We start from the raw sequence: 16,058 nt of genomic DNA, 5'->3' as shown, positions 1-16,058 counted from the left end.
ACATTGACAGATTAAGTGACTAGGCAGATGGAGTTCAATGTGGGGAAGTGCGAGTTCATCCACTTTGGACCTAATAGAAGTAGATCAAAGTATTTTCTAAATGGTGAGAGGGTAGGAACTGTAGAACTAGCTGAGAGATTTAGGGGCCCATGTACAGAAATCATTAAAAGTAATGGACAGGTAGCAAAAAATAATTAAAATGGTTCATGTCAAGGGATCTGGAATACAAAAGAGTAGAAGTTATGCTACAGTTGTATTAAGCTCTGGTTAGACTACACCTGGAGCAGTATGTTCAGTTTTGGGCGCCACACCTCAGGAAGGTCTTGGAGGGAGCGGAGTGCAGATTTACCAGAATGATACGAGGGCTAAAAGTGTTAAATTATGCTTAGGGTGGACTTGTATTCCTTCGAGTATGGAAGATTACGGGGTGATACAATCGAGTGCTTAAGATGATTGAAGGAGTTGAAAGGACAGAGAGAAACATTTCCTTCAGTGGGGGGGGGGGGGGGGGGGGGGGGGTGTGGGGTCCAGAGGTATAATGTTAAAATTAGAACTAGGCCATTCTATGGCGGTTTCAGGAAGCACATCTCCACACAAAGGTTAGTCGCAATCTGGAACTCTCTACCCCAAAAAGGTTGTTGAGACTTTTGAAAATTTCAAAACAAAAATTTATAGATTTTTGTTAGGCAAGGGTGTTGAGGGTTACGGAACCAAGTCAGGTAGATGGAGTTAAAATATCGATCAGCCATGATTTAATTGAATTTTGGATCAGGCTTGAGGAGCTGAATGTTGTATTGCTGTTCCTTATTCTATGTGACACATTTATGCTCTTATGCAAGAATCCAGGTGTCCATTGTTTGCTTCACTAAATTTAGATCTGATTTTGGTTTAAATAAATGCTGCCATGTTCCTTAAGTGTCTAAAGTGTTACTTTTCGAACACCCTGTTAATATTATTGAAAATCATCTTAATTTTGTTTGGCATAGTAGAAATACTTTGCGTGAATACATTGACCCTCTGTGTCTTCTTCTAAAGAGACATTGAGATTCTTTGGTCCCTTTTGAAGATCGGCTTCTTATACATAGTCACGGTGACAGAACACAATAGCCTTGGATCACTAACTGAAGACCATGCCACTGAACGTCAAGAGCCACAGAGGTCACCTGATTGTAGTCTGTTGAATCTTTGTACAATGTACAGATGCCATCATTACCCATCTGCCTGTCATATAAATTGGCAATTACAGCAGCAGCAGAGATGTGCAAATCTGTAAATAGAGTGTTACCTCTCAACCCTGATGAGAGATGTGAGAAGAAAATGAGACCGTACAAGCTTGTTGCAAAGCAGCTGACAAGGTTCATCCCCCACCCCCACCCCCAAATGCTGAAACACCATGATGAAAGCTCACGAGAGTTGCTAATGAACTCATGACGATAAAATAATGTGGAATATGATCACTAATTTCCCTTTCTTCTCTTGTATTCTCTTGCAGAGCTCTGCTCATTCCAGTTTGGGAACTGGTTATTTTGTGAGTATACATGCAAATTTGCAATCATACATTTTTAGTTTTTAAGCCATTATACATTTCAGTTGCTCGGTATTAAAACAGGTACAAGTGAAAGAATTATAGCAGTCCTTGGGGACTACTACAGTAAATTTAATGCCGCTGCATTGGTAAGTTGAGGGTCATGCAAGGATGCAAGGCTTCTATTGCCTAATGAGGAAGGAATTGCAATTATATTGTCATTGTATTAACTTGCTGCTCCCCATTGGGAAGCCAGTGGCAAACAACATTGAAACTGTCAATGTCATTTCTGGAATGAAATCTCATTAACGTGCAGAGTATATTGCACTGGATCTCCAAGTCTGTTCTTGTTATTCAGACTATTTGTTATTCAGCAGACATTTTTTAGAAGAAACATATGCTACTGACATAGTTTAGAAAGCTGACAGTGCTGAGTTGATTAAAAGGGCTATAGAGGTATTAAGGAGTAAATTTTGCACACCAAGTCTACTGGCCTGCAGCCTTGTTTGACAGGGGTGTGAATCAGAGAAGATGTATCAGAAGGAGCCTTCTGTGTATGCTTGATAATTACAGTTATGAAGTAAGACCATAAATAATTTGCAAAAGAGGCCACACTTCATAATTAGCCAACTGGCCATTGACACAATTTTGTGCCAAATGTGTTATGGAAATTGTGATATTTCAGATGTAAAGATGCTATTGCAATATTGAAGGATGCCAGCACTTCTGATTCTGCTTGCAGCTTCTCAAATGTCTGCTGGAGATGTACACCTTTGTTTTGCAAGTGTGGACTCTTCATTGTTATATGGTTGAAGCGTGGAAATTTTAGCACAAAGGAAGGAGTCTTGAGAATATGCTCGAAATGAGACAAATGCAGTGAACCCTTGTAAGACACTCTCAGGGAGCTATGCAAAAAAGTATGTTATATTGAACGTTTCTCTAATAGAGAACAGTAGACAATTTGTGGTACATTTAAGGTCATGGCATATTAGAGCATGTAATGGTAAGGGGCTACTATACCTCCAAAGATCATTATAAACATATAAAGTTAATGGAAGAGCCATTATATTAACACTGGAATCCATTTGTACTGAAAGTAATGAACAGAATAGCAATGGTCGTTATCACTGTTGTTCTGACAGCCACACACTGTTTTGGAACACTTGCCAGTCTCTTGCTGTAATAAATGATTTAGTGGAGTTATTAGCTCCATATAACTAATGTTGCTTAATAATAACTTTGTTACCTGGAGTGATACATTTGAGAGCTTAAAATGTATGGTGCGCATCAAAGAAGATACAGCTTTTGGAACAGAAGATAGTGCTGTTCTATAATCTTGGAATGCCTGTTGATGGCTGTTTTATGTTACAAACTATAGGAAATGGTTTAATATCCCATTATAAATTGCAGAATTTCATCCAAAAATCTGCTTCATCCCAATGATAATTGACATAATGATAAATGTGCTATTTACAGTTTTGCTTTTATGCATATTTTGACTATTTTGAAATTAATGGATTACAAGAAAAAAGAAAAAAAATCAGAAGACTCTTACAATCTATCATATTGAAGACATTGCCATATCTATGCAACTAGATAGTCATAACCCATAAAGGTAAGTCCAAGAAAGAGTCCTTCTGTCATTCAAAGTGAATGTTCATAAAATCATAAAGTGATACAGCACAGAGGAGGCCATTCAGTCCATCATGCCTGTGATGGCTCTTTGGATAGCTCTTTCAATCAGCCCCACTTCCCTGCTCCTTCATCATAGTCCAGCAAATTTTTCCTTGTCAAGTATTTATCCAATTCCGTTTTGACCGGCATTATTTAATCTGCTTCCACCACCCTTTCAGGCAGTGCATTTCAGATCTTAACATCACTCTGCGTAAAATTATGTTTTTGCATGTCTCCTCTGGTTCTTTTGCCAATCATCTTAAATCTGTGGCCTCTGATTACCAACCCTTTTGCCCCTGGAAAAAAGTTTCTCCTTATTTACTTTATCAAACCCCTTCAAGACTTTGAACACTGCAAATCCCCCTTTGACCTTTTCTGGTCGAAGGAGGACAACCGCAATTTCTCTGATATCTCCACAAAACTGAAGTCTGTCATCCCTAGTACCATACTAGTAAATCTCTTCTGCACCTTCTTTGAGGGCTTAACATCTTTCCTAAAGTGTGGTGTCCAGAACTGGCCACGATACTCCAGCTGGAGCCTAACCAGCACTTTATAAAGGTTTGGCATGTTACTTACTTTTGTATTCTATGCCTGTTTATAAAGCCAAGGGCACCATATGCCTTTTTAACAATCCTCTCAACTTGCCCTGCTGTCCTTACAGACTTGAGTATGTACACCCCCAAATCTCCCTCTTTCTGCAACCATTTTAAAATTGTACCATTCAGTTTATATTGCCTCTCTTCATTCTTCCTACCGAAATGAATCACTTCACACTTCACTGCGCTTAATTTCATCTGCCATGTGTCTGCCTGTTTCACCAGTCTATCTCCTCCTGAGATGTGCTCCTCTCCTCATTGTTTATTACATTTCCAAGTTTCGTATCATCTGCCCACTTTGAAATGATGCCCTGTATACCGAAATGCAAGTCCTTAATATATATCAAAAGGAGTAGAGTTCTCAACTCTGATCCCTGGGGTCAGGAAAGCAACAGTTTACCACTATTTTCTGCTTTCTGTCCTTTAGCTAATTTCGTATTTGTGCAGCCACTGCCCTTTCAATCCCATGGTCTTCAAATTTGCTCACAGGTCTATTATGTGGTATTTTATCAAACAGCTTTTTGAAAGTCCATACATATATCAACCACACTACCCTCATCAGCCCTATCCATTACTTCATCAAAGATCTCAATCATGCTAGGCTGACTAGACTGTATTTGTCGGGTTTATCCCTCTCCTCTTTTTGAACAGAAGTTGAACATTTGCAATCCTCCAGTCCTCTGGCACCAGTCCCATTTGTAAGAACAATTGGAACATTGTAGCCAGAGCATCCACAATTTTCACCCTTACTTCCCTCAGCAACCGAAGATGCATCCCTACTGAACTGATTGCTCGTGCTCAAAGTAGAAAAGTCAATCTGTTTAGTACCTCCTCTTTATTTTTATCCTATCCAATTTCTCTACTGCCACCTCCTTTACTGTGACATCAGCAACATCCTCTTCTTTAGTGATGCAAAGTACTCATTTAGTATGTCAGTCACGTCCTCTGCCTCCACAAAAAGGTCTCCTTTTTGGTCGCTAATTGGCCCCACTGTTGTTATGGCTAGATGTTTGGTTTCTCTTTTGTGCTGCCCACTAATCTTATTCACATAGACACCTTTTACCTGTCATTTCCTTTTTCAGTTCTCCCCTATACTTTTTGTATTCAGCTTGGTTCTCGACTAAATTATGAACTCTACATTTATCATAAGCCTTTTTCTGTTTCATTTTAATCTCTATAGCTTTAGTCATCCACTGAGCTTGAGCTTTGTGTGGCCTTCCTTTCCCACTCAGAGGCCTCAACTTAGGTCCCACATGGTGGATAGGTAAATTGGCCATTGTAAATTGCCCCTAGTGTAGGTAGGTGGTAGGAGAATGGTGGGGATGTGGTAGGGAATATGGGGTTAATGTAGGATTAGTATAAATAAGTGGTTGTTGGTCGGCACAGACTCGGTGGGCCGAAAGGCCTGTTTCAGTGCTGTATCTCTCTATGACTCTAAGGTGGATTGCTAGTGTCCACTCTCTATCCAATATTAACACCAAGGAAGTTTGCAGTACCCCAGTAGAATTTTAGACCCTCCCTATTCTGATTGCTACTTCTGATTTTGAGTGCACCCTCACAATGACTACGATTTTCACACAATCAAGGCTTCTTTTCCATTCACAGAAACTCCATACATCAGGTGAACAGTGTTGACTTGAGAATGTACAATTGCCTAAATTAACATGTTCTGTCCTGAAAGGTTCAACATTAGCTTGTGGCTTCAATGCTTACTGAAATTTAAGAATGAATTTTAAATGTTGCAATTCACTTAACCTAATTCCCAACTGGGTGTGCAGAAGGATCACTTCGCTTTGTGGTTACCTTTTCTATGTTCTGTACAGCAGAGCTGTCCTTTTGACAGCTGAAATTAAATGAAGGGTACCACGAAGAAGTAAGATTGTATACACTGCAGGAGGTAGATGCATTAGACCATTGAACTTGTAGTTCAATCTAACACTACCCTTGATTTATCGATCTGGTACTAACCAAAGCACAGTTACTTAAAGCTCAGCACTGTAGTTAAATAAGCATTGAATATCAAAGTTTAAATTCAGTCATAACACTCCTGTAACACCATTCCAATTTCATAATAAGTGCTCATTTCACCTCTTGCACATGCCCAAATTGCTTCCCTTTGCTTTCCTCCTTTCCTAAAGTCACTAACACTGGGATTCTGTTTCGTGGGTGCTGGCTGCCTTCACATACCTCTCTCAAGTTATCAGTCTTCACGTGTGAGCTTGCACAGTTGTAGTTCCAGGTCACCAAGGCCGGTGGTTTAGAATGAGATTGGATAATGGGGTGTGGAGGCGGTGGAGGTAGTGGGGTAGGAGAATCAGGATCGAACCAAATAACTGGATTGGTGCCACTTGTGCACCAAACTCAATCATCTGACTAATTCTTTAGCTCTGTGGTATTGACCAAAATGGACAATACCTTCACTTAAAAGAGAAGCATAATGAGATTTTCTGCCTTTTTTGGGCAGGATTGCACTGGGCTTCCTTTAGCCCACCTGGAGTGAACGTAGAGGTAGTTCCATGTGTGATTGAGTTCTTGAAGGGACAAGAACATTTTTAGCCATATAATTTTAGTTTACAGTACGTTCTTAACACTTTTTTAAAAAATCACCTTTCTAAATTTTGTTTTGTCATAACAAATACTTATTTATACAGACCTGAAATAACAAGTATTATCTGATAATTCACCAGAAAGCCAACTATAATTTGAATATTTACGACTCTTCAGATTGAGAAGAGCTGTAAATGAGGGATTATGGAACTAAAGTAACAATTCAAACTGTCAAGACAATGACAAGGCCTGTAAATTAACCTGTAGAGCTTAGAGTCATAGAGTTATACAGCACAGAAACAGGCCCTTCGGCTCATCGTGTCTGTGCCAGCCATCAAGCACCTAACTATTCTAATCCCATTTTCCAGCACTGGGCCCGTAGCTTTGTATGCTATGGCTTTTCAAATACTTCTTAAATGTTGTGATGCTTCTGCCTCTACCACCTCTTCAGGCAGTGCGTTCCAGATTCCAACCACCCTCTGGGTGAAAACATTTTTCCTCAAATCCACTCTGCACCTCCTGCCCCTTACCTTAAAACTATGCCCCCTGGTTATTGGCCCCTCCGCTGATGCCAGTGCCAATGTTGTAGCTGTACTGGAACAGCTTGGCTAGGGGCACAGCTAGTTCTGGGGCACATGTCTTCAGTACTATTGCCGGAATATTGTCAGGGCCCCTAGCCTTTGCAGTATCCAATGCCTTCAGCCATTTCTTGATATCATGTGGAGTGAATCGGATTGGCTGAAGTCTGGCATCTGTGATGCTGAGCACCTCAGGAGGAGGCCGAGATGGATTATCCACTGGCACTTCTGGCTGAAGATGGATGCAAATGCTTCAGTCTTGTCTTTTGCACTGATGTGCTGGGCTCCCCTATCGTTGGGGATGGGAATGTTTGTGGAACCTCCTCCTCCTGTCAGTTGTTTAATTGTCCACCACCATTCATTACTGGATGTGGCAGTACTGCAGAGAATAGATCTGATCCATTGGTTGTGGAATCGCTTAGCTCTGTCTGTTGCATGCAACCTCTGCTATTTGGCATGCCATTAGTCCTGTGTTGTAGCTTCACCGGGTTGACACCTCATTTTGAGATATGCCTGGTGCAGCTCCTGGCATACCCTCCTGCACTCTTTATTGAACCAGGATTGGTTCCCCCTGCTTGATGGTAATGGTAGAGTCAGGGATATGCCGTGCCATGATGTTACAGATTGTGGTTGAATACAATTCTGCTGCTGCTGATGGCCCACCGCACCTCATGGATGTCCAGTTTTGAGTTGTTAAATCTGTTCAAAATCTATCCCATTTAGCACGGTGGTAGTGCCGCAGAACACGATGATGGGTATTCTCAATGTGAAGACGAGACTTTGTCTCCACACGTCTGTGTCGTGGTTACTCCAACTAATACTGTCATGGACGGATGCATCTGTGACAGGTAGATTGGTGAGGACGAGGTCAAGTACATTTTTCCCTCTTGTTGATTCCCTCACCACCTGCCGCAGACCCCGTCTAGCAGCTATGTCCTTTAGGACACGGCCAGCTTGGTCAGTAGTGGTACTACCAAGCCACTCTTGGTGATGGACATTGAAGTCCCCCAGCCAGAGTACATTCTGTGCCCTTGCTACTCTTAGTTCTTCTTCCAGTTGATGTTCGACATGGAGAAGCACTGATTCCTCAGCCGAGGTGGAGGGCGGTAGGGTGATAATCAGCAGGAGGTTTCCTTGCCCATGTTTGATGTAATGCCATGAGACTTCATGGGGTCCAGAGTCATTGTTGAGGACTCCCAGGGAAACACCCTCCCATAAATATCCCTTTCATTTTAAGGACTGATAACCACATAATATTCCACTCTCCCCCTTTACTGAGAACCTATCATGACCCTCACATACTGAAGATCCTGCTTTGCCTAGGTAAATAAGGGCCATTCTTGGAAATCCCTTACGGTTGAACTTTCAGATTATCAGTCAGCAAATCTACCCTTATGAGCGTCAGGTGGGCAGTACAGTCAGGCCCAACCTAACGGCAGTTGTGGTGCCACAGGTACTGTTCTGGATTTAATCACAGGCCAGCGATAGAACCTGGGAACTTCCAGTATGTATGGCTCAGTACCACTTCAAATGGTGTATTCTTCTACTAATACATTGCAAGAATTTAATAAATGCTTCTCAGGGCAATGGCCAGTGAAAGAATTGGTACTTCAACATTTTTATATGCATGTTGGAAATATAATTTCATTGGATTTTAAACCATTTCTGTTATGTAACTGGTTTGTAGTGGCCCTGATAAACTGGTTTTCAGCTAACTAGTTCTAACTGGAAGCTATTCAAATCTAGATTCTCTTAGTCCTGACTGATGTTTTCACCCCGCCCCCTGCCAGCAGGGTTGCCCTATTACACAAAGAGAGTATTGTACCTCGCAGTTGCTGTATTAGAAACATCTACATGTAAAGCAACCTATTGTTCCCGTTTCCAAAAAAAACCCCTCTGATACCATTTAGGAAAAAACTTTATTCTGGATTTGCCAATTATTGGAAGCAGTTGAGAAATTTTCTGTAATGAAGGATAAGTTACTTTGGGGATCAGCCGACTTACAACACAATCCACGTTCTCGATTAACGTACATGGAAAAAATAAAAAGCAGCTGTGCTTTGCTAGTTATTTTTTTACAAAATGTGTGCAGAGATTTATTAAAAACATATTTTAGACAAGTAGAATTTTGTGACTGATCCTAAGCTATAGATTTCTCTTTCCCTTCACTCTAAAATATAAATGGTCATTTGGAATGTTTCCATGCCATTTCTTCTAAGTAAGTTTTGCTCAATACCAAGTATTAAGGATGGCCCTTTATTGAGTGGTTAACACTTGGTTCCTGACTCATTGAACACAGGATCAATCCTAGTACCAGCTGACACTTGCTGTGTTTGTTGGTAGTTGGCCATTCTCTTTGTTTGGTTTGTCTTATTGAGGAGAGGGATGCAGTCTTCCAACCAACTGTCAGTGTTTGAGGAAGAATCATTTAGCATAGAAGTCAAAATCATCCAACGACTGCACTCTAGAGACTAAAAGCCTGCAAAAGGGAAAAACCATGAGTGGTGTTGGAGGAAAGGTACCTCTCTCTGACTCGTAAGTTAACTCACACTGTGACATGTGCAGTTAGTCTGTTGTATTAATGTCAAAAATTTGTAGTGGCCATAAAGCTGGACAGCATAGGCATGAGGGCTGATACTTTCATTGAAAGGCATGTTCATCATTCAATGAAAACTGCAAACTCCAATCCCTACTTATTTTATAAGGCCAGACCATTTATGCAGTATATATGTAAACTCCTGGCATAGTTTTTGCCTGGCGATCACTAAAAGAAGTGCATCAAAGGTTGTGCAAGGCTGCTAGAAAATGTAAAGGGATATAACAATTTATAAGAAATGCAGCCAAATGTGTTGCCTTTAAAAAATCTGGAGTTCCCTCCATAAACCTCTCCACCTCTCTACCCCTCACTCCTTTAAGACTCTCCTTAAAAAATCTCTCTCTTTGATCAAGATTTTGGTCACCTATCCTAATATCTCCTTATGTGGTTCAGTGTCAAATTTTGTTCGCTAGCACTCCTGTCAAGCACCTGGGGACGTTTTACTTCATCAAAGGAGCTTTATAAAGGCAAATTATAGTTATTTAAAAAGGTGTGTAAATGTTGAAAATATATATTTTGTTTATTCAAATTGTTGCAGGGGGTGGGGTGAAAGATAGCACAATTTGCTGGTTGGCAAAATATATGTGGATGCACAAAATCGAATCTTTGGGAAAGTGACAGATCGGCACAGCACAGTTAGGAAGGCGAATGGTATGTTGGCCTTCATTGCAAGAGGATTTGAGTACAGGAGTAAGGATGCCTTACTGCAGTTATACAGGGCCTTTGTGAGACTACATCTGGAGTATTGTGTGCAGTTTTGGTCTCCTTATTTGAGGAAGGATGTTCCTGCCATGGAGGGAGTGCAAAGAAGATTTACTAGGCTGATTCCTGGGATGGCAGGATTGATGTATGAGGAGAGATTGGGTCGACTAGGCCTATATTCACTAGAGTTTAGAAGAATGAGAGGGGATCTCATAGAAACCTATAAAATTCTGAAAGAACTGGACAGGCAAGATGCAGGGAGGGTGTTCCCAATGGCAGGGGAGTCCAGAACCAGGGATCATAGTCTCCAGATAAAAACAAGAAATGCTGGAACAACTCAGTAGGTCTGGCAGCATCTGTGGAAAGAGAAGCAGAGTTAACGTTTCGGGTCAGTGACCCTCCGGATGGAGCACAGAGAGGGAAATTGGGTGGGAGATTTGTATGCCCATAATGGAGCCCACACATTTTTCTTCCACTGGACTTCATACACACACCTCCACAACCAAAACTGCAGTATGTCAAATCTAAAAGATGCACTGCAGCAACTAAGCAAATTTACTTTGACAGAACCTACTTTCCCTGCATCCTTTACAAAAGGACAAAAGCAGAAATGCCATGGAAATGTCAAGACATCTCAAGTTTCCCTCCCAAGTCTCACATTTTCTTGACTTGTACATGTATAGCCATTCTGTCATTGTTTCTATGTCGTCATGAAATTCCAATCACCTGGCATAGTCCAAGCGTTAGCATCACAAGGACTATAACAGCTCAAGAAAAAGGTCCACCACGACCTCCTTAGATTTGAACAATAAATACGACTTTGCCAGCATTTCCCATCTTGAAACAAATGGAAAAAAAACTTCTATCCAGAAGTCAATGACAGCTTTAACTTAATCTGTTTTGTGGTCTGATGTCCTGATGTTTTCCTTCGTTGGATACACCGTGGAGATATGGCACTGCTGCTAGTGAATCTTTAATAGGGGCAATACTTTGCCTTTTTTCCGCTAATACCTAAAGCTGAAAACAAGGCTCCACTTATGTTTTTCATAAAAGAACTCAAAGATCTGACTTTAATTACATTGCTGGTTATTTCATTCAATATCCTTTGGAATCCTGGTTATATTATTTTCAGATGTCACTGCAAAGTCCTGGATATATTTCCTGCTTACTGAGTTCATAATATTTCAATAATGCCTCACCTTTATTATTTCTTTTCAATCCCCTTCATGTTGCTCAATCATGGTAAACCTTTCATTCACCCAACTTGCCTGCCGAATGCAGAGAGATGGGTGGAAATGTGATATGTACAAAGTGGCGTTAAGGCATTGAGATTTTTGCAAACTATGGATGTGGAGATTATTAAGAAAGCTGGGAATGAGAGGAACAAAGTCTCATAATGTAATGAAGCAGATTATGAGGGCAATAGAGAAGATAGTGGCTAGGGCATGACATGAAAAAGGGTTCACTCTGCAGGGGCTGGTGAAAAGGTCTATTGATCGCCTCAAAACATGTGGTTGAAGTGCAAAGCCCAAAGCTGCATTGATGCACCAGATGGCCTTAAAGGTGGGAGAAGCAGCAGATTTTGCTGTTTGTGTGATAAGTCGAGAGTACAATTTGTAGATCTCATGGTGTTTTATTTGGAACAGATTAAACAGGGGAAAAAAATGTTTGGCACACTCATCATGTACTGCTTTTAGTTGTGGGAGATGTGTAACATTTAGCAATCTTATTGCCGTTTTGTGAATGAAAGAATGATTTTTGTTCAAGATGATTCCATTTTGAAGTTGTGTGCCAGGGAGCAAGAACCCAATGAATATTGACAAAGACAGGGGTCATGAATATGTTTGCCTTAACTGTTCAAAGTTTTATGCCAAATGTATATCGTCATAAGAATTTAATCACATATTTAAATTAAAAATGGGGAAGAAAAAATAACAAGAGAGCATTAAACCTGCATGAGCCCACATTCCGCTCCCACCCCCACCCCACTCATTAATGCAAAATGTGCTGATCATAATAAGTTAGAAAGGATGTTATTTAAATCTTCCAGCTATTGAAAAGAGGTTTGTACTCAAATTGTACTTTTTAAAATCTTCTTCACTTCTGCAAATGATGACATCAGTTATGTATATCAGTGATTGACAGCCAAATTAAAACAACTATATTTCTTAAGTACAAAAGCAAAATTCTGCAGTTGCAGGAAATCTGAGATAAAAACAGAAAATGCTGGAAATATTCAGCAGGTCAGGCGGAATCTGTGGAGAAAAAAACAGTTAGCGTATCAGATCGATGACCTTTCATCAGACCTGAAAGAAGTTAGAGATGTAACAGGTTTTAAGCAAGTGTCGAAGTCAGGAAGGGGGAGGAAAGAACAAAGGGAAGGTCTGTGATATGGTGGAAGGCAGCTCATACATGCTAAATTTGTTCTGCAATCTTAATGAGTGAGGCTGCATGAGCAAGAGAACTTAATTTTTTCACAAAAAAGCAAAACAGTGAAGTTTAACAACAGTGTTATTTTTAAGTTTTTTTTGAAAATTCAAGAGATCAGGTTTCAACTGAAAACAGATGAACAAACTTTCAGCAGCAATTCTTCAAGGTTTAATACTTTCGCCTCCTGACACTGGACTTTTCCTAAAATCTCAACAACAGCCTTGCATATCAATACTGTCAGTGCTTTCTTCAGAAAGATGACTTTTTTGATCATTTGTATGCATTCATTTTTCTACCGACACAGTCTTGTTCTAACTGGCAAGCAATTAGATCACACACTCTTCCATCATTTGTAGCACCACTGCTGCCCAGGGGACATCAGGAGGAAGGGCATGACCACAGGCCGAAGCTTGCGGGATTGCCTTCTTCACCCATGCTGCAAAGCTACATTTGAGAATCTGCAAGACTTGTCACATCTATACCAATAGATGTATCATGTTAATATAAAAATAGTCACTTATCATCTGTATAGTTAACGGGCTGTCAGAGATGGCAGCTCCTGATTTTGATCCAACAATCATAGCAGCGTAAAAGTTCTGTTTTTATGCTACTGAAGTTCTTGTATGTTACATTTTTAGAACAGAATCAGGACAATTTGAAGTTGATAATGAAGATAGACTTGGACAATTTCTGTTGTGACAATCTAAAAAGCTCTTCCAACACCTGATAGTTGTTCAGTGTCTTGCAAAAGTTATCCCAGAGGACTCTAGGTAACAATAGTCACTTTCCCATGAGATAAATTTAATACATAGATAGTGTTTTGAATTCTATATCATTAATATGCAACAATCAGCCCAATGGTTTCGCTTAGACAGTAGACAGATTAGATATCAAGGGTGTGACTTTAACTCTGTGCAAGTGGATGGGTTTTGAATGTGTTCACATTGGACCCCAAGACTTTGTACTGGGACTTGTGCTTTGGAGTGGAGGAAGGTGTCGATCCTGACTGTAGACTGAAGTGAAAGCGTGAGCAAGATGGATTGAACAGCTAGTTAGTTTCTACCTTTTTACAGACTAGAGCTTTTAGTCCATCACAAAATAAGTCCAAAGTAATTAATTCAATATATCTAAAAAGAAAGATATCCATAACATATTAAAAACCGTACATTAAGCATTCACTTCCTGTAATTATCACACTTCTTGTAACATCTTCACCATCACACTTGATTGAAAGCATCCTCATTGCAATATAGCAGCATATCCTTTGGCTCAGGAGATCTGTTAGTATATATTAGATATAAAATGATACAAATACCTTTTTATACATTACTAGATGCTTTCAATAACTTGACACTGCATTCCATATATTAATGTAGATGGCCTGTTTTTTTCTACATTGCTGGTGAAGATATAATGGTGTTAACAGTAATGAAAGGTTAATCTGAATCAGAAGTCTAAGGTTTTAAAGCTTCAGGCATCATAAATTGATTTTTCCAAAGGACTTAATAGCTGCTTATAACACTGCTGAAACATGCACTTAGCAGGGTATCGATTTTGAGTCCTTGAATTACATTGGGTGCTAAAGATGCCTTGTAAATTTTTCTATTGCTACTTACATTTAATAAGGGATAGATTCCACGGATACAGTTATTCTTCTACCAGTGCTCAGACAGCATGAAATATTTTCAAAATAGCTTCTGTTGTACTATTTGTAATTTTAAAAAATGTTTTGTTACATGTAACATATAATCCATTCAACTGTTTGGTTGCTAACATCACAGGCTTGTATTACCATCTCTAAACATTGCTTCAGACCCACAGTGAAGGTCCTAATGGATGCTGTCTGCATGTGGCAAATCTATTTATTTATGTTGCGACCTCAGTACTTTTTAATACACAAATGGACTTTCTCTTGCTGTAAATGAATATCACTTGGAAAGTTTATAAGCCCAACTTACCCCTGACCTTTAAAGTAAATTGGCCTTCAGCTACACCAACATGCATTACATCTGCCAAACCTTGTCCCCGTACTACATTTTCCTATAACACATTTTACGTTCACAGTTGTGGAAATGTAAATGGACAGCATGATTGGGTTAGGTCATACTGCCCCCAGGCAGATGCCAATCAAAAATTAAATAACCGTAAAAATTCCTTCAACAGATCTGCTAAGGATTCACCTGTTTTTTAAGCCTTTCAATGTAATAGGTTCTAGTTCAGGTCTGAATAAAATTCTTTCAGGCAAGGGTAAGCCAAAAAGGATAGGATAGATAGTTGAGGATGAGGGTCTCAGTTGTTTAGTTAAAAATATGTTCATGTTAAGTACACAAAATTGAAACCTGGGTTGGTTAAACCTGGATTAATTGGCAGTTTATTTTTCTAAAAAAAATACTAGTACTGGTCATGCTTTATTACTGTAGTTGTTACGGCCAGGAGAGAAAGGTGTCTCGGGTTCCCTCTCAACCTTCACCTGCTCTTGCCGTAACAGGGTTTAATTTTAAACACATCATGTTTTTAGTTCCCCTTTGGTGAATCCTTGTTCACCACTTTCCAATTATAAGGCAAAGAAACCAGCACAAACAGGTTTCCTTTGGTTTAAAGAAGAAAAGTTAAACTTTATTAAACTTGAACTTAAACTCTAATTCGGTTGACACCTACGGATACACGACACGCCCACCCTGGCATACGTACACAATACACACATGCAAATAGAGATAGAAAAGAGCAGAAGAAAAATAAAGTGGAAAAATTTGAGGCAATAGCTGAAGAGTTTTTGTTACGCTTCTTCGAGCTCACTGTAGAGTCCTTGATTGTAGGTAGATCTTGCTTTCCATTGGGCCCAGTATTATTCTTAAACCTTGTCCACTGTAGGAGACTTTTCTCTCTTGGGGTTCATGTGTCTTCAGTGGTTTCAGAGGCTTGTGAGAAAGAGATGGGAGCAGAGAGGAGAATCTTCTCAGTCCAGGAGCAAACAGTCTTCTGAGTTCAAACTCTCTGTGGCTAGTTCAAAAGACCCCTGGAACAGCCAGTTATTTATGTGACCAGCTGGTCCAACGAGTCCTGGTCCCTGTGGATTGCATCACCCCAGCAGGCCCTGGAATGCGCTTCCCCACCCCCTCACTGTCCAGTTATCAACATCCATTGTGGGTTGAATTTGTCGGGGAATGGTCCTTTGTCAACACAAGCACCATCTGTTAATATGCAAATGTCTTTTCCAGCCATGGTTGATCTGTTTAACAAGTCATTTCCTCGCTCCAGTAACAGTTTAAAATCAATGTTCATGACAAAATTAATGTGCCTCATTCTTGGCAGGTATGGGCCTAGCATGACAGTAGTATTTAGTGTCAGACATAAAAGTGCATTTGCATTTTGGTCAGAATCTTGTCATTTTGCAAAACAGTACGAGTGTT

The 16,058-nt window shown here is 40.0% G+C and overlaps 1 protein-coding gene across 6 annotated transcripts in view; it reads left to right on the top strand.

The window, feature by feature from the left end:
• The window catches only part of auts2a (activator of transcription and developmental regulator AUTS2 a), a 1,290,268-nt gene that overhangs the window by 588,230 nt on the left and 685,980 nt on the right, over nucleotides 1-16,058 (top strand). For all 6 annotated transcript variants that reach the window (XM_068010284.1, XM_068010283.1, XM_068010285.1 and 3 more), the window contains exon 4: nucleotides 1,493-1,528. In XM_068010284.1, the coding sequence (XP_067866385.1) occupies nucleotides 1,493-1,528 (36 nt within the window). The remainder of the gene's footprint in view (nucleotides 1-1,492; nucleotides 1,529-16,058) is intronic.

This window comes from Heterodontus francisci, chromosome 30, assembly GCF_036365525.1.
Source record: "Heterodontus francisci isolate sHetFra1 chromosome 30, sHetFra1.hap1, whole genome shotgun sequence".
Classification (NCBI taxonomy): Eukaryota; Metazoa; Chordata; class Chondrichthyes; order Heterodontiformes; family Heterodontidae; genus Heterodontus; species Heterodontus francisci.
This window is presented reverse-complemented; position numbering and strand designations above follow the sequence as displayed.